This window comes from Adiantum capillus-veneris, chromosome 6, assembly GCF_014529385.1.
Source record: "Adiantum capillus-veneris isolate H3 chromosome 6, ASM1452938v2, whole genome shotgun sequence".
NCBI lineage: Eukaryota > Viridiplantae > Streptophyta > Polypodiopsida > Polypodiales > Pteridaceae > Adiantum > Adiantum capillus-veneris.
In genome coordinates this window covers 144,984,783-145,006,154 of record NC_140936.1, presented here as the reverse complement: position 1 = coordinate 145,006,154, position 21,372 = coordinate 144,984,783, and the positions used below count along the sequence as shown (strand labels likewise).

The window sequence follows — 21,372 nt, the reverse complement described above, 5'->3', positions numbered from 1 at the left end:
AAGAGAGTAATGGTCCGCGATTACAGCATATCTGCAAAACAACTCAAGTTAGCTCAAAAATTTCTGAGGGTCATTCTGAGGGACAATCAATTTGCTCCTTTTATTAAGGAGTTAGCTTCTTCTTTCTGCTCTTTTGATCAAGGAGTCCGCTTCTCCTTTCGGCTGTTTCGATCAAGGAGTTAGCTTCTCCTTTCGTCGAGATCGGAACTCTTGATATTCCGGCGTAGTAAAATTAGCCATCACACCCAGACTGTACTGATCTTCCACGAGTATCTTGATGCACTAAAATTACATACCCAAGCAATCTCATCCAATTAGAAATATTCAGTAATTGGCATATCACAATGCAACACAAATGCTTACATATGCATGTTACAAGACACAACAAACAGCGCCGCTGAGCACTCCCTCGAGACAAACGGTCTGTGGTATGAAGCTACTCAATGACTACCTCGTTACTCTTCCCGCAAATAACCTAAAAAGGTCTGGGCCATGAGCTCAAAGGACTGTACAACCAAACGCTCCCCAGACGGCAGTTTGCGTCGCTTGGAGGTTCAAGCATACAACCAAACGCTCCCCAGGCATCGGCAAATCGGCACCAAAACATGCTCAAAACAGATACCATCCATTTTAAACAAATTCCAAACAGGATCACCAAACAAGATCAAACAGAACTCAAACTTAAAAAGCATCTCGACATCAGTCAAGCTCCAAAAGTCGATTGACTTTCCATCTTGAAACCTGCACCAAAAATTAGGGTTAGGTTCCTTCCATGAGGTCGTAACCGAGCACAGCATGGTCCGTCAGCTCTTGGACAAACAGTGTTGCTTTGGCGGCGATGGTAGTCCCAGATAGCAATCGCACTAAATCTCCAAGGTCATCTGCTCGTGAAGAGACATCTACTGAGAGATGTCGAGAAATTTCAAGATATAATCTGCTAGGGTTTCCATGGCAAGCATTTCAGGATACCCCACTCTGCCAGAAGTTGCACTCCGAAGGAAGATGTCAGAAACCATATAACTTCGGGCAAATTTTATTTATTTTTCTTGAAAGCTTGCCAAGTACTTGGAGTATGCTGCTTGGTAGCTGTAGACATCAACATCTGCATGGCACTGCTTTTGAGAAAAACAGTGACTTGAAACAAATTTGGATCCTTCTCTTGCAAGTGATCTTAATTGGCTTATGCCCTGTAAGACATGAGCGGTGAAGACGGGAGCGTTCTCGATGCGAGATGAAGTAAGGGTGGAGTGGCTAATAGATCCGGGTTGGAGGGCTAATAGATCCGTACAGCTTGCCATATCATCAGCCAGCGCAAAATGTGGAAATCTCCTTGTTGCCCTTAGGGTTAGGGTTAGGGTTTTTGCAGTTTTAGGGTTTCTGGCAGGAGAATTAGGGTTTGCAGGTTCTAGGGTTAGGGTTTCTAGAATTAGGGTTTACAGGTTTTAGGGTTAGGGTTTCCAAAATTGAGGTTTCGACATGTCAGCAGTTTGTTACAGACACCGATTCTAAGTACCAAGGCACTAGACGACACAAATCCAGCACTTGTTCAAAGACGACAATCACATCGCATTTAGATCATAAAACATAGAATCCATTCTGATCAAGGACTATAATTCCTTGCAACGTATTTAGCAATCGCAGGTTTATGGCTTATGTTTGATTTTGTGGCATACCCCCCTCTTGAAAGAATTGTAAGTCGCCCTCGACTCTAAGTACCAAGGCACTAGACGACACAAATCTAGCACTTGTTTAAAGACGACAATCACATCGCATTTAGATCATAAAACATAGAATCCATTTTGATCAAGGACTATAATTCCTTGCAATGTATTTAGCAATCGTAGGTTTAGGGCTTATGTTTGATTTTGCAAGCGTAATCAAGGGCGACTTACAATTCTTTCAAGTGAGGGGTATGCCACAAAATGATGACGTGGCATGATCACTCGACAGGACCAGATGATGTGGCAGGCTCTACGGAGATCCCACAAAAAGCGTTGACATGTTGACGTGGTTGCCGTACGGATTTTCCGCAAAAAAAGCGCTCACATGTTGATGTGGCTGCTGTACGGATTTTCGCCAATTGCGTTGGCTGTATTTTGGTAGTTTTTTGGACTAGGTGCTTTTGAGTTTGCTACTTTTGGGGCTTTGCTCTTGGGGCATCCCATGTAAGAATAAATAGACTCTTAGGGCTTCACTCTGCAGAGCATCTGGACGCAAAGTCTAAGAGTAGAGGTCTCGCGGGTGTTGTACTTTGCTCAAGCATTAATGTAAAAATTAAATAGCGAAAGGGACTCCAAATTTTGGGGCCAATACCTCTGGGTACGGAACTACGTTGGGCCGTGTCGACTCAATTTTAAAGTGTGATAAAGTTGTGAAGTATTTTTAGTGATTTTCTCGTGTGTCGTATCCGATTCTCGACTTGGGGTGTCCAAGCCTTTGACATTGGTAACAGAGCATCAGGCGTATGCTTTTCTCAAAGCATACCGGTACTATCAAAGAGCAGACATGGCACTTATGCAATTTGAAAATTGTTATTGAAGAATTGTGTCCCGACCTCGGACTTATTAGCCACTCCCACCTGTCACAAAAATACGAAAGCGTAAACTGACGTTTAATTGCACTTCAAATACTCAAGAGAATTAGAGGGAGTGAGAAAACTTGACACTTCATTGGGGACCAGAAGATGGGCTGGTCCCCCCCCATAAAGAGAATATCTTTATTACTAAGGGAGAATCTTTACAAGCACAGGAACGGGGCATACGCCCGTCCTCTATTATTTCTTCTGTTCTGTTCTGACTACTGACTGAGAAAGTGTTTCCACTTTCTTACTGCTTAGGGGATTTCCCCTCTTCTGCGAGACTGGTTGGAAGCTCTTGAAAAGAGAGTCTATCTTCCGAAACAGCTCATCGGAAGCTCTCACAGAGGAGAGTCCATCTTCCGTTATGTGTTGCCTTCATGCTCATTCATTCATGCATCGAACACAAAAGAGAAACAAGCAAAATGCACACGCACATGCTTGCTGTAATTTTCTGCACATAACCTGAAATTCTTACCTGTGCACACCCCTATGCCGAAAAAGAGGTCTTCTTCGCGATGGAATCGCGCCAAACTTGATGTAGACTTAGGATAAGGAGAGAGAAGAGAATTTCTATGGCTGATCTGCTGAAAACAGCCCTAATCGAGGTGATTAGGGGCTGAAAACAGAGAATTACAGCAGCCGCACTCTGCTAAGAGAGCGTCTACGGCAGCTTCTCGCGATGAAACTTCACCAGAAGGTGTCTATGACTGTGAGATCCCTTGTTCTTGACAATGGGAGCACAAGGCTACCACATATGTCGCAAGGGGCTGCTCTCAAGCTTGAATGGAGGGCTCCACCGCGTAGAGCACGCTCACATTAGGGAGGGTAGGTGCATTGCCAGCCCTGAAAATGGGGGAGGGGGGGCTCCTAAATAGCCATCAGGGAGAGGGGGCGCTAGGAAGAGAGAGAGGGTGAGAGTGAGAGAGAGTTAGTTTGCATTGGTAAGTGTGCCACTTGGCTGGCTCACTTTAAAAACTTAAAAACCATTCAACTTTTGACTTTAAAAACTTCTAGCTCATTTATTAAAAAAATGTGCAACTAACTAACAACTGCTACCAATGATTCTTTTATGAGAACACCAAAGGTCTGCCGGCGCAATGCCGCACGGGCACTGCACCGCCTTTACCTGTTCACACTTGTCCGGCCGCCCGCTCGGGCACGGACCGTTAAATTTAATTTCACGAAACTTACCCTAAGGCTTTATTAACTTTATTAGCCTTAGGGTCACTGTTCTAAGGACCCCATCTCATTCATGTGCTTGTACTGACGCGCGTATTTTTCCTGAGCCTAAAATCTGAGGCTACTGCTTACCCCTTTCTGAAGACCCGATTTCCCAATCACTAGGGCTTCATGGTAATTTCTGCTAAGGTCCCTTTGAGGTGTTGTGGCCCGCATTTAGGCTCACCTGAGGCCTTAGAACTGCTAGGTCTATTCTGGTGTGCACACAACTAATTAGATAATTCTTTTCTTGTAAATAAATTAATTATTTACAAAGTCTGACTTAGTTACACCAGCCTTCGTACATCGCCCATCGGGCGTTCTCCCATCTTCATCGCTGTGTCTTAAAGGGTATAATCCATAAAGAATCCTAGATTACACATGGATTCTAGTGGAGAATCCAACAGAGATAACACCTCTCAGTGGGCAGGCAAAGAAAATTTGAAACTTGGCGTGGGAATTGAAGAACAAAATGAAGAATAGGACAAATTTTCCGGCAGGGAAGTTTGCTAGTAGAGCTATAAAATCTCTTCAACGGTTGAGAATTTGGATATGTGACAGAAAGCAAAGTTGATTGATACAAACTGCTGACATGTCAAGTCAGTGAAGAGCAGAGCCAACCCTCAGATCACGGCCGAGGGGCCTAACCCTAAGAAGTAGAAGCAACAACAGAAGAAGAAGTCCTACCAACTTATGGGACCCCGTCCGATGGGGCCCAAGAGACATAAAGGAATTAAAATAAAGCTGGACCCACACACACACACAAGGCTTGCGTAGCCAACTGATGATGTGGCAGACTTGTACGAACGCTCCAAAAATTGCACTTACATGATGACGTGGCAGATTGTACGGATTTTTGTGTTTTGCGTTGACTGTTGATGTGGCAGTTGTACGGAATTCCGTGATTTACGTTGGCAGCTTTTGGGCATTGCTTTTGAACTAGATTCTTTTGAGTTTGAAGGCTTTTCATGTAAATTGCTTTTGGGGCCTAGGGCCTTTAAATATGAGGCCATGGGCTCATTCTCTGGCATGCTTCTTGGAGAAGGTGCAGAGTTTGGAGTACCGGCTTGTATTGTGTTGATGCAATATAAAGAAATACCGAAAGGGGCGCCAAGGTTTGGGGCCAATACTCTCTGGGGTGGAATTCCGCCAGTCCGTGTCGCGTGTTCTCTCTCTTTCTCAGTTCAATCGTTATTGAAGTGCTCAAAGTCTGTTCAGTCTATTCTTTTCTATTGGCACGTGGTGCCCGTCTTGTGACAGTGGTATCAGAGCATCAAGCGTGTGCTTTTCTGAAAGCATACACAAAAGAGCAGACAGAGCAAACCTGAGACTATTGGAATTTAATTTGAAGTATCTTTGGGCCTCGAGCCCGGACTTATTAGCCACTCCCCCACTTACTTCATCGCGCATCAGGTGCGCTCCCGTGTTCACCGCTCATGTCTTACAGGGCATAAGCCATAAAGATCACTTGCAAAGAAGGATTCAAAATTGGTTTCGAGCTGCTGTTTTTTTCAGATGCAGTGTCATGCAATGATGGAAATCTATATAGCTACCAAGACGCTCACTCCAAGGACTTGGCAAGCTTTCAAGAAAATTTTTATCCGAAGTTATATGGTTTCTGACAACTTCCTTCGGAGTGCAACTTCTGGCAGAGTGGGCTATCCTGAAATGCTTGCCATAGAAACCCTAGCCGATTATAACTTGAAATTTCTCCACATCTCTTAGTAGGTGTCTCTTTTCGAGTTGAAAACCTTGGATGCTATGTCTTGGGACTACCGTCGCCGCCAGAGGAACATTGTCTTTGTCCAAGAGTTGGACCATGCTGTGGTTATCTACGACCTTATGGAAGGAACATAACTCTAATTTTTGATGCAGATTTCAGGATGGAAAGTCAGTCGACTTTTCGAGCTCGACTGATGTCGAGATTGCTTTTTAAGTTTGAGTTTTGTTTGAACTTGTTTGGTGATCCTGTTTGGAATTTGTTTGAAATGAATGGTATCTGTTTTGAACCTGTTTTGATGCTGATTTGAAATGTTTTTTGGTTTTAGTATAGGTTTCAATGATTGGTGATTTTACTCCCTGGTGGAGTAGTGAGTAATGCTGTTTTGGTATTGTTTGAACCTAAGTGCCAACCACTGAATATTCCTAATTGGATGAGATTGCCTGGGTATGTAATTTTAGTGCATCAAGACACTCGTGGAAGATCAGTGCGGTCTGGGTGTGATGGCTAATTTTACTACACCGGAATATCAAGAGTTCCGATTTGGACGAAAGGAGAAGCCAACTCCTTGATCAAAAGAGCTGAAAGGAGCCAACTCCTTAACAAAAAGAGCGAACTGATTGTCCCTCCGATTTTTTTAAAGCTAACTTGAGCTGTTTTGCAGATATGCTGTAATCGTGGACGATTACTCTCTTTCAAGAAGGGGGGATGTCACAAACTGCTACCGTGTCAAGTCAGTGAAGAGCAGAGCTAACCTTCAGATCACGGCCGAGGGGCCTAAACCCTAAGAAGAAGAAGCAACAATAGAAGAAGAAGTCCTACCAACTTATGGGACCCCGTCCGATGGGGCCCAAGAGACGTAAAGGAATTAAAATAAAGCAGGACCCGCACATACACACACAAAGGCTTGTGCAACCAACTCATGACGTGGCAGACCTGTACGGACGCTCCAGAAATTGCGCTAAGATGATGATGTGGCATACTGTACGGATTCTCGGGTTTTGCGCTGATTGTTGACGTGGCAATTGTATGTAATTCCGTGATTTATGTTGGCAGCTTTTGGGCATTGCTTTTGGACCAGATGCTTTTGAGTTTGAAGGCTTTTCATGTAAACTGCTTTTGGGGCCTAGGGCCTATAAATATGAGGCCATGGACTCATTCTCTAGCATGCTTCCTGGAGAAGGTGCAGAGTTTGGAGTATCGGCTTGTATTGTGTTGATGCAATATAAAGAAATATCTAAAGGGGCACCAAGGTTTGGGGCCAATACTCTCTCGGGTGGAATTCCGCCACTTCGTGTCGTGTGTTGTCTCTCTTTCTTAGTTTAGTTGTTATTGAAGTGCTCAAAGTCTGTTCAATCTGTTCTTTTCTATTGGCATGTGGTGCCCGTCTTGTGACATTGATCCTCTCAACATTGACGTGAACAGATCCTATATCCAACATTTTTGGAAAATTAGGGTTTTTGCAGAAAATTTTAGTATGTGCGGAATAAATGTTTTTGGAATCTCTTGTTATCTGTGTGCATATAACTACTAGGAGCGAGGAATATGCATATGAAAGCATTTGGACGTATGGAGCCGAACATCAACTCTTTAGCAACGAGGTGAACCTTTTGCTTGAAATTTTACGTGTTTTGTAGGTGAAATTGAGGATGACATGGCAAGGAATTTACATCTGAAAGCAATCGGGAGCAACAACAGCTCAAGAGTGAATCCATCGATTCAAAATAAAAATGATAATTTTTATTTTGAAATTTGAATGATGATGGTGCATGATGAAATAAGATTCTAGTACATCAAGATTCCCATATGAATGAGATGGTTGGATACTGTGGTGAGTACATCAAGAGTTCTTGTGGGATGAGATGGCTACACAGGGATCTAAATGCATCAAGACTTCTGGATGGATGAGATGACTAGATGATTGAAACAGTGTGTTCAATATGAACTAAGTGTGTGATTTGTGAACTGCATATTCAATGAATAAAGAAATCTGAAATGGAAATTTTCCAAGATGAATTTGATTTACGTATGCTATTAATGTTTTCTAGAAGATCTTGCTGTTTGTGTGCTAATAACAAGTGAAAATCGAGAATGAGATGATGATGAATTCGGAGCAATGACAGCTCCAAAATGAACCTGATAACGATAAGAATCATGAATTTTGGATCATGATTGAATGGAACTGTCATGAACGCATCAAGAGTTCTCGAGGGATGAGATGGCCACACAGCTAGAACTGAATGATTGAAACACTTTGTTCAGTATGAACTCAGTGTCTGATTGATGGATTGGAATTCTCGGAAATGATTACTCACACATGATTGTGTTTTGAGTGCAGATGGAATGATTGACGAATGATTGCAGCATTTCGATCTCGAGAAATCTATGGATATAATACAATATAGGATTAGCTAACCCGATATCAGTGAGGTCCCTAGAAGTTCAGTAGACACTGACTCTGAGTACCAAGGCACTAGACGACACAAATCTAGCACTTGTTCAAAGACGACAGTCACATCACATTCACATCACATTTACATCATATCACATAGAATCCATTATGATCTAGGACTATGATTCTTGGCAACGTAGTTAGCAATCGCAGGTTTATGGCTTATGTTTGATTTTGCAAGTGTAATCGAGGGCGATTAGAATTCTTTCAAGAGGGGGGTATGTCACAAAATGATAACGTGGTATGACCACCCGGCATGACCAGATGATGTGGCAGACTGTACAGAGATCCCGCAAAAAGTGTTGTCATGCTGATGTGGCTGTCGTTCGGATTTTTCACAAAAAAGTTTTTACATGATGATGTGGCTGCCGTACGGATCAAAGTTACTTGGAACGAGAACGGGGAACAAGAACGGGAGGCTCCCGAACGGTACCGGAACGTATAGGCGGAGACCAGAAATGGAACGCCGGAACGGTCTACAAAAAAACGTTGAAATTAGCCTCAAAACAGCCTATAAGTTAGGAAACAACTATAAGCCAAGCTTCTAACACCTAGTTGAACAATTAGAATCATGTTCAAGCATGTTTCAAGTTTCAAGTATTAGGGAGGGCCTCTGAAGTGGGTGCAACGTAGCGTGGTCCGTAATCCCCTCTTTTTTTGCACATTGCCTTGAAGTAGTCCTATACAATGTACATGTCACAAAGGTCAAAAGTGAAGACAATGTTGAATGGAAAACGGACATACTAGTTATGGTCATAATATGAAAGCGCATTGAGAACTTGGAACTTACTGAGCCTTTATGAAAGGGATATGGTCGTGATAAAAAAAGCAGGCAACGGCGGCATCCACATCCTCCTTCTTTTTTGGATCCCATGACGCATCTAGAGTTCGTTGCTGATGGGTGGGAAGAGAGGGAATAATCATTTGAAATGATGTTTGAGCCGCCGCACTACTACCTCCAACGGAAGCTTGCGAATGAGTGGTAGAAGAAGGAAAAACCAAGTGATTGGGGTCAATGGCTTGCCGCTTGGGTCGATCATTTGCTTTGGATCTCATGATGGCATCCTTGATCTCAAGCTCCTTCTTCTTCTCGGCCGTCACATTCTTGCAATGCTTCACTTGCTCCCCCACTACGTGAAGGAGGTGTGCTCGAACCTTGCTTGTCCCGGATTTGCGTTGGAAGCCACATAGTTTGCACGTCCATGATCTTGCACCGCCTTCTTTGCCCAAGACTTCGGAGCGCACCTCATCCCACCATGAAGGCTCATCCTTCTTTCCTCTCTTACCAACCGAGGGACCTTCATTTGATGCGGAAGCTTGTGCCATACTGATGGTGTTTGAGACTTGAGGCTTGAGGCTTGAAACTCGAGAGAGGGATGGAGCTTGAAAGTTGAGAGAGGGATGGAGCTTGAGAGAGGGATGCGATGAAGGAATGGAGCTTGCGAGAGGGATGAAGCTTCAAGCTTGAGAGAGAGGGTGAGAGTGGCTTGAAGCTTCAAGCTTGAGAGAGGGTGTGAGTGAGACTCGAGAGTGGCTTCAAGCTTCAAGCTTGAGAGGGAGGGTGAACCGTGAGACTTGAGAGAGTGGCTTCAAGCTTGAGACTCGAGAGTGAGTGAGGGCTATGAAAGTGTGAGGGGTGAGGGCGAGCTTTTATAGCAAAAAAGAAACCCCCCCCCCCCCCCCCCCCCCCCCCCCCCCCCCACCCACACACACACACACCCCTCTAGTGTGAACCACCCCAAAGTTCAAATGAAAAAGGCGCTGCCCTAAAATTGCTGCCCGTTTTTCAAATTTCAAATTTGCCGTTGTTTTTCAAAGTTCAAATCTGTTGCCACGTTCCGCTCGGCCCGTTCCGTCCCGTTCACCTGCGGCTGGAATGCCGTTCCGATGTTACACCTCCGAACCGGAACGCTGTTTCGTTCCCATCACCGTTTTCCCGATTGAAGACGGTTGGAATGCCGTTTCGGTACATCCACCCTTCGTTCCGCCCGTTCCCTGTTATTGTGGTACGGATTTTCGCTAATTGCGCTGGCTGCTTTTTGGCAGTTTTTGGGACCAAGGGCTTTTGGGACAATTTTTACCTTTTGAGTTTACTGCTTTTGGGGCTCTGCTCTTGGAGCATCCCTTGTAAGAATAAATAGACCCTTGGGGCCTCACTCTGCATAGCATTTGGACACAGAGTCTGAGAGCAGAGCTCCCATGGGTGTTGTACTTTGCTCAAGCATTAATATAAAAAATAAGTACTGAAAGGGGCGCCCGATTTTGGGGCCAATACCTTTTGGCATGGAACTATGCTAGGCTGTGTTGACTCAATTTTAAAGTGTGATAAAGTTGTGAAGTATTTTTAGTGATTCTCTCGTGTGTCATATTCGATTCTTGACTTGGTGTGCCCAAGCCTGTGACACTGGACACCAAGAAAAATAATTCTAGTGAATTATGGGATTTATAAGTGAGGAGGTTTTTCTCATTGGAGACATCTGAGTACAGATATTTTTAGTGCGTCATTCAAAGTAATGACGGTAGCACTGTGAATGGAAATATCTCTAAGGCCACCAAGAACGGGTACTTCTGATGCTCCATATTGGATGGGTGACAGGGAGCATTGGGAAGAAGTATTCGACCATCTGGGAACGGACATCTTTGATGTGTCATAGGATGGGTGACATAGAGCATCGCGAAGGAGATTGTATCGTAAGTTCGGTAGAAAAGGACTAGGTGATGGGTATTTCTGATGCGTCAAATGGTGGATGACGGAAGCATCGGAAAGGGAATATTCCATACTCTTGAGGAAATTCCGAACTGTGTTAGATTTGTGCACAAGGATGAGAAAGCTCTTGAATAAAGATGGGTTCAGAGGAAATTTTGAGGAAAAACAGATGCTTTTTGAGAAAGCGGGTTACTTTTTGGGAAAGCAGATGCTTTCCCGCGAGGAAGTGTATGTCTGCATCGCATTTGTGCATGTAGTTGCATCCAGGGACTGTGATGCAAGCATTGTTTTCAACTTAAAATGTTTTATTGCGTTTTTGGGTAGGTTTATACCATTTTTAAAATAGGCCGGCCGCCCACTTAATAAGTGGGCAGCCACCCTTCAAAGAAGAAGAGAAAAGCACAAAAAAAAAGCAGCACTATCTTTCTATGGCAGCGCACGATCTTTCTCTCTCCTTCTGGTTGATGCGCAAGCGATCCCTCTTTCTCCAGCATTGGTGCCCCTCTCTCTTCCCTATTCCCGCCGGCAAGACCGCCTCTATTCTCGCTGGTTGCTTGGAGCTACAAAAGTAGATTCTTTCTCACTCTCAGACATGAAGAAGAAAAAAAAACTGGATGCAAAAGGGTGCTGCTGCAAATTTCAACCACAAAGGTGATGGTGCTGGAGATGCCCATGGCTGCCCCAAGTGTGCCGAACGGTGCCAAGACCAAGTAGGGTGTGAGGATTAGTGGTGCTAATCCTATAATTAAGACTTAACCTTCATACTTAAGAACAAACTGAGACTCAAAAGACTGAATGTGTGTTTGATTGCTTGAACGAATGCTTGAAAACTGAGTATAATAGGCTCCTTATATAGGAAACGAAGAGACACAAATGAAAAGACATGTCTCATGGTGAAGAGACGCGACTTTAGACGTAAAGACACATCCTTTCGGCGAAGGGCTGTAACCATTGGACGAAGAGTTGCAACCGTAGAGCGAAGGGGTGTGACCAATCATTGAAGGAGTGTGGCTTTTGGCGAAGAGGCACGTCTTTTAGGCGAAGGGTCGCGACCATCCAAGCGTAGGGGTCCTCCTTGGCATGGCACTTTGCGTATCTGCAACTAGGAGTAGATATAATACTGCAACATAGTCACAATCGTGACCTTCTATTTAAAATGAGAGCACGTGTCAAAGAAATGACTTTTGATGTTGATAGAACTCTGGAAAAGCATTGAATCGTCGAAAATCTTCAGTCTTTGAGTTATCTAAAACCTTTGTCTTGAACCTTTGCTTCTTGCGAAACCATTTTGCTTTGACTGCTAAATCCCATGTCATTGCATCGTTCAAAGACTTTTAATCAGGTTGATTGCAACAAAAGATTGATCTTCAAAATCCTTCATGTGATGTAAGAATTTTGGTTCAAAATCTTCTGATAACTGCGAAAGATTTGGTGAAGAGGAAATCTTCTCAAGGCACCCTTCAGATGGGGTAACTTTAACTTTGTGAATCACTGTAGAGGATTTTGGATTGAGACTGTAATCATCTTCCAATAATGAAACCCAAAATTCATCAGAATCATCTTCAGAAACTATCACTTCATGACTTGCAATTGGCATATCATCATCCAACAAAGAATCAAAGAAAGCATAGTCGTCTTCAGAGTCGGAATCTGCAATTATGTCCTTATCTTTGTCTGGTTACGAAGTAACACTGGGAAAAACTTCTTGCTTGAGATCATCTTTGTCTTCATCAATTGGTTCAGGAGATGTTAATGAATTAAAAAAATCATCTATAATAATTTTTGCATCTGCATCGGAGATCATATTCGCTTCATAATCCTTTGTATCATGCTGTTTGACTTGTACACGTGAGGCTTGAATCACTCGCTCCACATGATAAAGCCCGTGTAAAGTCAGTTTACGTCTATCTTTGAATAAATTGTTAGTATGTCCTCGAAAGCTAATAGCTGGATCATATTGGAATAACCAATGCTGACCAAGAATCATGTCGTAATAAGATAAAGGTATAACTTTGAAATCCAGTTGATCTGCATACTTTTGAATACTGAACTGCAAGTGTCGAATTGTCTCATCACAAGTCAAAAGTGAGCCATCTGCTAATTCCACATCATATAAGTGAGATGTCTTTTGAGTTGGTAAGCCAAGCTGTCAAACTATCTGAGTGCTAACGAAATTATTCGAGCATCCGCTGTCCACCAAAATGTTGATGGATCGATCATTGAGAGTTCCAAGAAGGCTCAAAACTTGCTTTGAAAGAGGCTCGAAAACTGAAGAATTGCACTGAGCATGCTTTATGAGAATAGTTGTCTCCTCTGAGACACAAATTGTGTTGACCACGTATTTTTCTTTACCTTGAGCAGAAGTTGGTTGTTCACCGTTCAATGATGTTTCCGCGTTGGAATTTCTTTTCAAATTAGACGGATTCGGTCTCTTTGGACATTGATACTATCTATGGTCACCACTGAAAATTGTACATAATCCGTCTTTCTTTGAAGTCGCAGAAGCATTTGACGAAGAGCCTTGCTGAGTATTGGAATGCTGATATTGAGAAAAATCACGTCCTTTACCACAATCAAGTGGAGGAACATTTGAAGAAGATCTTCTTTGAGATTGTCGATCTTGAGAACATAACCTTGAAGTTGAATAAGGTGTTGTGGCTTGCTGTCTGAACGGAGATTGTTGCTGTTGACTTTGGCTATAACTTTCTCTGCGATTGTGCTTTGGAAAGCGAGCGCTATTTGAAGATTTTTCACCAGGGAGAAAATTTCGTGTAGGGCGCCGATCATCACCAAGACGCTCCATATAGGCAATTGCAGCATCCAAGGTGGTAGGGTTGTATTTGTGCACATCGTCCTTCAAGTTGGGTTCGAGTCCGTCGATAAAGCTGTGAAGTTTATCAGAGGGACTAAGAGTCTCTATCTCCAGAGTTAGCCTTTGGAACTCTGTGATGTACGCGGCCAATGAACCTGTCTGGCTCAGGCTGCGAAGAGAGGACCGGGCACGAAAATCTGCATTGGCAGGATTGAACGCCTTGCGAATAGCGCGCCAGAATTTGTCCCAAGAAGGCGCGTGTTTACCATCAACAACGCATTGTTGCCACTAAAGAAATGTTGTGCCCTTGATCAAAGAACTAGCAAGTGCAACTTTTTTACTTTCTACTAAGTCGGTTTTGGACAAGTAGACCTCCATTTTAAACAGCCATTCCAGCACGCGCTTGTCGCGGCGACCATTATACGGTTCCGGCAGTTTAACATCAAGCTTTTCTTCTGTGCAGCATTAAAAAATTTATGAAGTAATTGAAGTTCGCGATTGTCTACTTCATCAGTTGGATCTAGTTCATTTTGTTCGTCCACTGAAGATCCAGAAGAAGGTGTGGAAGATGTTGCATGTGTAGTCCGAGAAGCAGCAGGACGACTTCGAGAAGCGTTTTGCGTCTGCATCTGATCCAAGCGAGTGTGAAGTGACGTGAGGCTTGTGGAAAGTGTGGCTATCTGCTCCTTGATAAGAGTAAGGGCGTGGTCAGATTGACTACCTCCGTCCTGAGAATTCGGCATGGTTACGCCTCAAAGAGAATAACGAACATGTGCAAATTCTGGGAACAAGTTCTGGGCCGGGTGCTCCGGGAGCGGAAATTATGTTTAGAACGGGTTCCGGCTCTTGGGTCAGGTAATAATCTCGAATGAACTACCACTTCGGATGCAAAGTGTTTTCTTTTTTCCCGAGAGAACAATATTCGGAATTCGTTGCTGGCTATAATGGCAAAAAGTCTCGCGCGCACAAAGCGCACACGAGGCCAGCGTAGGAGAGTGAAAGAGAGGGTGACGCTTGCTGTAAATGGATGCTGGAGTTCGATTTTAATTTGGTTGGTTTTGTTGTGGTTAAGGTATGTTATTTGGGGGTTTTAAGTGAGTGAGTTCACATGGGTTTTAAAAGATTGGGGTTCTTTGGCTGGTCACCCAATTAGGGGCAATGGACAACTTAAAAAAATAAGTTTTAAGCTTAGAGTCCGGCCAGTGTTAAAAAAAAAACTGCATCGTAACTCTTCAGCCAGCGTGAGAATTCATCGAGTGCTGAAATAAGCCAAGCGTCTCTCAGCCAGCGTTTCAGCATGGCAACGTTTAAACTGGGGGTGTGTCGCTTCAGAAGAGGGTGTAAGTGTGAGAAAGAAGGCTGCCAGCCTGGCCAGTAACCTCTCAATGAAGAGGTGCAAGCACACGGGTGCGAAGGGGCACAATTCGATGGAAGGGCACACGAAGAGGCACCAACAGACGGGTTCACAAATGCATCGGGCGCAGCTGGCACACATCTGTGTTCTGGTCTTTATTTAAATTAAGTGAAATAGAAAAATACGTGTACCTCATGCTCACGTATGTGTACGTGTACCACCTTTCTTCTGCTTCCATACAACTCTGGGAAGGGGGGGAGAGGGTAGCGGCGAGGGTGAGAGGCTCACAACCTTCGAGTCCCCGGAAAAAAATTTGCTCTGATACCACTATGAGGATTAGTGGTGCTAATGCTATAATTAAGACTTAAACTTCATACTTAAGATCAAACTGAGACTCAAAAGACTGAATGTGTGTTTGATTGCTTGAAAACTGAGTACAATAGGCTCCTTATATAGGAGACGAAGAGACTTATATAGGAGACGAAGAGACACAAATGAAAAGACACGTCTCATGGTGAAGAGACGCGACTTTAGACGTAAAGACATATCCTTTCGGCGAAGAGCTAGTAGAAGTAGAGGAAGGCATGAGCCTCTGTAGGAGAAAAGCGTTTCGAGGAACTGGAGCTAGATCAGCCGGAGGGTTTCACACCCTAAGTTTGGGAATAGGTCCAAGGATCTGAGAGTGGTAGACTCTTGAGTTTGGATTCGAAAGTCGAGATTCCCAAGGACTTCGCGTCTAGGAAAGCAGAGTTATTCTGCAGGAAGAGGACTTTGGGAACAAAGTCAAAAAAGAGTTGAAGGGAAGCCATGCCTTGAGTCTGGAAGACGAGATCTAGAGGCGAGAACCTTGATTCTCGAGGATTCAAAATAACGAACGAAAGGAGAAGTTTATACAAGCACTTGAATGAACGTGGTAATATGCTCGGTTCAAGTGCTTGTATAGACTTCTCCTCAGTAATAAAGATACTATTACGGGGAAGGGGGACCAGCCCATCGCTTGGTCCCCAATACTGTCACAAACGGGAGCGCATAGCAATATAAAATATACTTGGATAAATAGAATTTATCACTTAATTACTGAAGTCAGAGGATATAGAGAGAAATAGATAGAGAGTGAGAAGATCGACACAGTCTTGGGGACCAGAAGATGGGCTGGTGCCCCCCCGTAATAGTATCTTTATTACTGAGGAGAAGTCTATACAAGCACTTGAACCGAACGTATTACCAAGTTCGTTCTAGAATAAGACTTATGGTTCCTGGAAGCCTCGGCTTCCTATTCCTAGGGAAAAACCCTATTCCAAGGAACTTCCGTTCCTTATTCCAAATCCTCGTGTGTAAGGTGCAGCGGATGTGAATGTTAAACTTTGCTCAAGATGAGTGCTCCGAGCTGTGCTCAAGGGTTCCTTTTAATTACGGAAGGGAGAGCCTTCCATTTCTTTAGTGAGAGAGTGCAAATGATCACGAACAAAGTGGTAAACACTGTGAATGAAGGTGCTGAGACTGAGAGATAGAGAGAGAAGAATATGACACCAGAATTTTGTCAAACCCTCCTTCAAAGGTCCCACTCTCTATGGCGAGAGCGGTCTACTATTGATTGCACAAATCTCTACAATGCAATGGACTTGCCGACGATGTCGACGACGATGAGGACAGCGACGAGACGGATTGAAATCTGCAAATCTTGTATCTGCTGAATTCTGACACTATGTCGGTGACGACGACGACGACGACTATGCGACGACGACGCGGTGAAAACGCAGATGCTGAAATCTACGAATAGCGGGCTGAATCTGCAAACTCTAGCTGATCTGACCGTGCGGCGAGGATCCGGTGCGGGAAGGTGAGATCTGCGAGGTTTGGGGGCTGCGGACGTGCGGTACGGAGTCTAAATGCTGAAAACTGAAAACTGAAAACACTGAAGCTAAGGCTGAATCTATCGTCGGGAATCTGCCAAACGCCAGGTTGGACTACATGTTGCAAAAACGCTAGGCTTGTCTTGTTGTCTACAAAAACGCCGGCTTGATCTGGGAGTTCTACAAACGCTAGATGATCTGCTGCAAAAATGCGAAAGCTTATTTGTTGCAGAAAACGCTAGCTTGGTCTTGATGGCTGAAAACGCTATGGAGAGAGTCTTGCCGGTCTTGCTGAGAAGATGCACTGCAAGTGTGATTCTCTTGCCTCTTTGCCAGAAAGTGATAGCGCTAGGTTTTCTTATATATTGCCCGAGTCAATTTGCCCTACCCAGTTTCCCAACAAAGTCACTTATTAATAATAAGTGAAAAATGGCTGAAATAGGGAAAATAAGTTTTCTGCACTGTAAAATGCTCCTGATGGATTCTGATGGTACTGCTGATGATCATGCTGTGTGCAACCAGAGGATATGTATCTACTCTAAGTGCCTGGACATGCACGGTCTGCGAACAGACTCACAAAGGTGCCAGATCACTTCCTAAGCTAAACTGAACCCTAGTCATGAAGTAGCTTGTCCACGTACACATAAGGTCGATGTGCACGTGACATCCCCTCCTTTTTAAAGTGAGGTACTGGTACCGAACTGTATGGCGTTGAGGGGAATCGCCAACAGTGTCTGGAACCCTGTGAAGGACTCTTCGCCGGCCCACTCTGATGCGTGGGTCATGTGATACTTGAACTTCATAAAGGTCTGCAACGCTTGCTTCTTTGGGCCATGCCGAGAGTGACACAAAGTTATCTGTGGCTCCTTCAATGCTTCAACTTCGTCTATAGTCATGCGTCTATCTTCTTCAAGAATCTCCGAGGATGAAAATTCCTGAAACCACTTCCAACACAAAAACATGAACATACCCATTCCATAGAAAGTGACTGGGAAAATTCTAGTCTTCTTTAAAAATTGTGTATGCAATGTAGATGAACATATAGACGGAGTGCCAAACCGTTCATCGAACACACACACAAAACTTGTCTTTTTGATCTAAATCTATCAACTGTGGCAAATCACAATGGAAACGCCGATGCTTGATGCTCAACAAGGTTGCATCCGTATGTACGTACGGATCCGTACAGTACGGTACAGCCGTACGGTACGGTTCTGTATGCATGGATAGATAGCGTACGTTTTTTTTTCCCCCCCTCCCACAAATTTATTTATTTTTTGTTTTTTTAAGGGCATCTTGCCATTGGGCAATGGACTTAAGTTTTTTGTATTATATAGTGTATTCCCATTTTTCTGTCTTTTTGATGGTAGAGTCTAGATTGGTCACTATAGTATGATGTATCCATCTTTGTATGAGGATTGATAATCAGTCCTCAATCTTGACTCTTGATGTTTTATGTATTTTGATTCCGGTATCATGGTATGTTGAAGTTTTAAGTTTAAACTTTTCGCAATCATGACTCATGTTTAGTGCTATTGAAATTTGACTAGGTGATGTATCCTCAGAGTTAAGTACAATAACATTTGAAGCAATATCTAATGGACATTGAAGCAGTATCTAATGGATGTTTGAAGTAGTATCTATGTCTAGACTCTATGGAGTTCCTAGTATGTATAGGCTGAAAAAGGCTAAAGTCACTATTCTTTTTGTTGTTACAAATGTTACGTACTAGTCACGTACCTTAAAGGCCGATCCGTATAGAAGTACGTACCTTACGTATTGATTACGTACCGTACATTCCGTACCTTTCCACCTTGATGCTCAATTCTTCTTATGCTCTTTTGGATACCGTGTCATGCCAAGGAAGAGACATGGAATGTGCATTCCTTGGGTGCAAACATTTCATCTTTTTATGAGTAATCCACATACATCTATATCATTCATGAGTGAATCGTGTTCATCGTACCATATGGCATGCCTACGAAAAGGGATCACATAAGGACGGTGACTAAAATACATGAAACCATCACGAATAAAACACTCGAACAATGCGTGTTGACTAGTCATGCGCACATATAAGACTTCCTGTGGGGGTTCTTGGGACCTCGACTCGAGAGCCAAGATCGGTTCTTCGTGATTGATCGAATTTGCAATGAGGTTAGCTTCACTAGACAAAGTATCAACTAAACCATCATCCTTGTGAACAATCACATCTTTATCATGTAAATCATCATGTTTGTGAATAATCACATCTTTATCATGCAAATCATGTGTGTTGTGCTTTGGAGAAGACAAGATTGAGAGAGTCTTCTTCTCCTGATTCTTTTCAATCTTTGCCTGCACATTAGAAATGAGAGATGTAGAATGAACAACTTGCTCCCCACGAATGACACTGGGAGAGTCACTCTTGGAATTAAAAGTGAAAGTATTAGCTGCCCAATCATTGAGAGGGTTATGCTCACGAAACCATCGAATGCGTAATAGCATATCACATCCTGAAAGAGGAGAGACTACAAATTTACTACAGAAGGACGCTTGTTTAACAGTGAACAAAACATCAAGGCACTCTTGCGTGATGAGAGAGTCCATACCAGGAGCGAAGCCCGACACCTCGAAAGGAGATGTCTTGCTAACCTCCAAGAGGGATCTTTCGACAAGAGTGACTAATCACATCATGCATACTGCCTGGATCAAACAATATGACAAAACGCTGACCCTTCACATGACCATAACACTTAATGAGAGACTCATCAATGGGAGGATCATGAGAAACTTGGGTCACACTCGTGTCCTCCTTTATTGCATTGACAGAGGATGTGGGTTCTGTGGGTTCTTTAGATTCATTAGACTCAAGCTTAGGACATGTTCTTTTTATGTGACCCTTGATGTGACAATGATAACATCGACCTTCCTTAGGATAAGTGCTTTGTTCTTTCGACATGATGTATCCTCCTAAAATTCCTTATTTTGCCTTTTCATATGGAGTGAGCTTAGGTTTAGCAATTGTGTTTGCTTTACCCTTAGTTCATTTGGAGAGTTCTTTTCAGAGAGACTAGAGGAAGATTGGTTAGAAGAGATACCATTCTTACCATTCTTACCGTTCTTACCATTCTGAGAAGTCTGAGTGGTACTTTGCAAAGTCTTGTTCTCCTTAGGCTTTCCCTTGTTGTGCTTCATCTCCTGCGTGAGAGCAATTGCTACCACCTTGTTGAGATCTACGAGATCGAAGACTTCTACATCAAACTTGATATATTCGTCCAACCCAAAAAGGAAAGCCTCTTTGTGCTCGTCATCCGATTTGCGTAATTGGGTGCCGAGCTGCAAAACACGGTTAGAAAAAGACATGACTGACATACCATTCTGCTTGAGATTGCGCCAATCTTCTTTCAACCGCGCTCGGTACTGAGGAGGCATAAACCGCGCCTTGAGCTTGTCTTGCTAGTCGGCCCAATTGAAGGAAAGGGCCGCGCCTCCGTCGGCTTCCTCTAGGTGCGTGGCCAACTGTGCCTCTTTGCCATGCGTGGTACCAATTAATGGCATCACCGGCAAGGTACATGGTTGCCGTTAAAACCTTGCTATTCCCTGTCTTCTTAGTTGTCGCAAAGTAAGCATTAAATTGATGCAACCAAGAATGAATAACACTAGCATCCATCTTGCTGCCATACATACTGGACGTGATCTTCTCTGTGACGGGGTTGTTGGAGTCCAAATCTTGGCTTGCGGCACTTGATGAACCACCAACATCTTTGGCCGGCTCGGGTTTCGAGGTGAGTACCTATAGGATCAACTCTTGCATGTGTTGGTCCCTCTGCGTCCACGCTCTAACTCCAAGGCCGCTCGTCTGTCTTCGGCCGCTACTCGTTGGGCTTCGCGTGCTTGCTCACGCTCAAGCTCAATAGTTGCCTTTCTTTCTTCGGTTGCCAAACGCGCTTGCTCACGCTCACACTCCAAGGCTACCCTTTTCTCTTCGGCCGCCAAGCGCGCTTGCTCGCACTCGCGCTCCAAGGTTGCCCTTTTCTCTTCGGCCGCCAAGTGCGCTTGCTCGTGTCCAAGGTTCCCCTTTTCTCTTCGGCCGCCAAGCGCGCTTGCTCGCGCTCACGCTCCAAGTCGGCCTTTCTTTCTTCGCGCTCGCGATCAAAGATTGCCTTTCTTTCTTCGCGCTCGTGCTCCAAGGCAGCGTGTTGCGCTTCTTGTTGTAACATCATGTCCATCATCGTCTTGACCAAAGCCTCCATAGGATTTGGTGCAATCCTTGACGTGGATGGGGAGAGGGGAGGGAATGAAAAACCTCCTGGTAGGGAAAATTCTTCTTCGCCACTTCCATGCTCATCACCTCCATGCGAAGTATCCATTTCGCTTCGGGTGATGACCAAACATTGAAGTCTTGGGTTCTTAAGTTCACGAGGAACTTGGGTTCTTAAGGTTCTTGGATTCTTGGGTTCTTGAGGTTCTTAAGTTCTTGAGGTTCTTCTCTAGCTTGCAATTTGTGTTAGAGAAGGATCTTCTCTTACCCGAGCTCTTCTCTTTCTGGCGGAGCGCAAGGCTGCCGCCGCTAAGTGCACGGTCTGCTCTCATGAGTGAGGAGCAACAAGGGGAGGCTGGACAAGCCCTTCTTTCTTGGGTTTCCTGTCACTCTTCAAAAACACAATTAGGAGTCGACACGCCCAAGTGGACTTGG

At 44.0% G+C, this 21,372-nt stretch overlaps 1 protein-coding gene across 2 annotated transcripts in view; it reads left to right on the top strand.

The window, feature by feature from the left end:
* The window catches only part of LOC147456414 (toll/interleukin-1 receptor-like protein), a 41,315-nt gene that overhangs the window by 13,248 nt on the left and 6,695 nt on the right, over positions 1-21,372 (top strand). Inside the window, exon 3 of one of the 2 annotated variants that reach the window (XM_086514899.1) lies at positions 6,181-6,781. The exons of the other annotated variant lie outside the window; for it this stretch is intronic. Coding sequence (XP_086371025.1) covers positions 6,181-6,270 — 90 coding nt within the window. The 3' untranslated portion in view covers positions 6,271-6,781. Of the gene's footprint in view, positions 1-6,180; positions 6,782-21,372 lie in introns of those variants that run through there. 2 annotated transcript variants of the gene reach the window in all.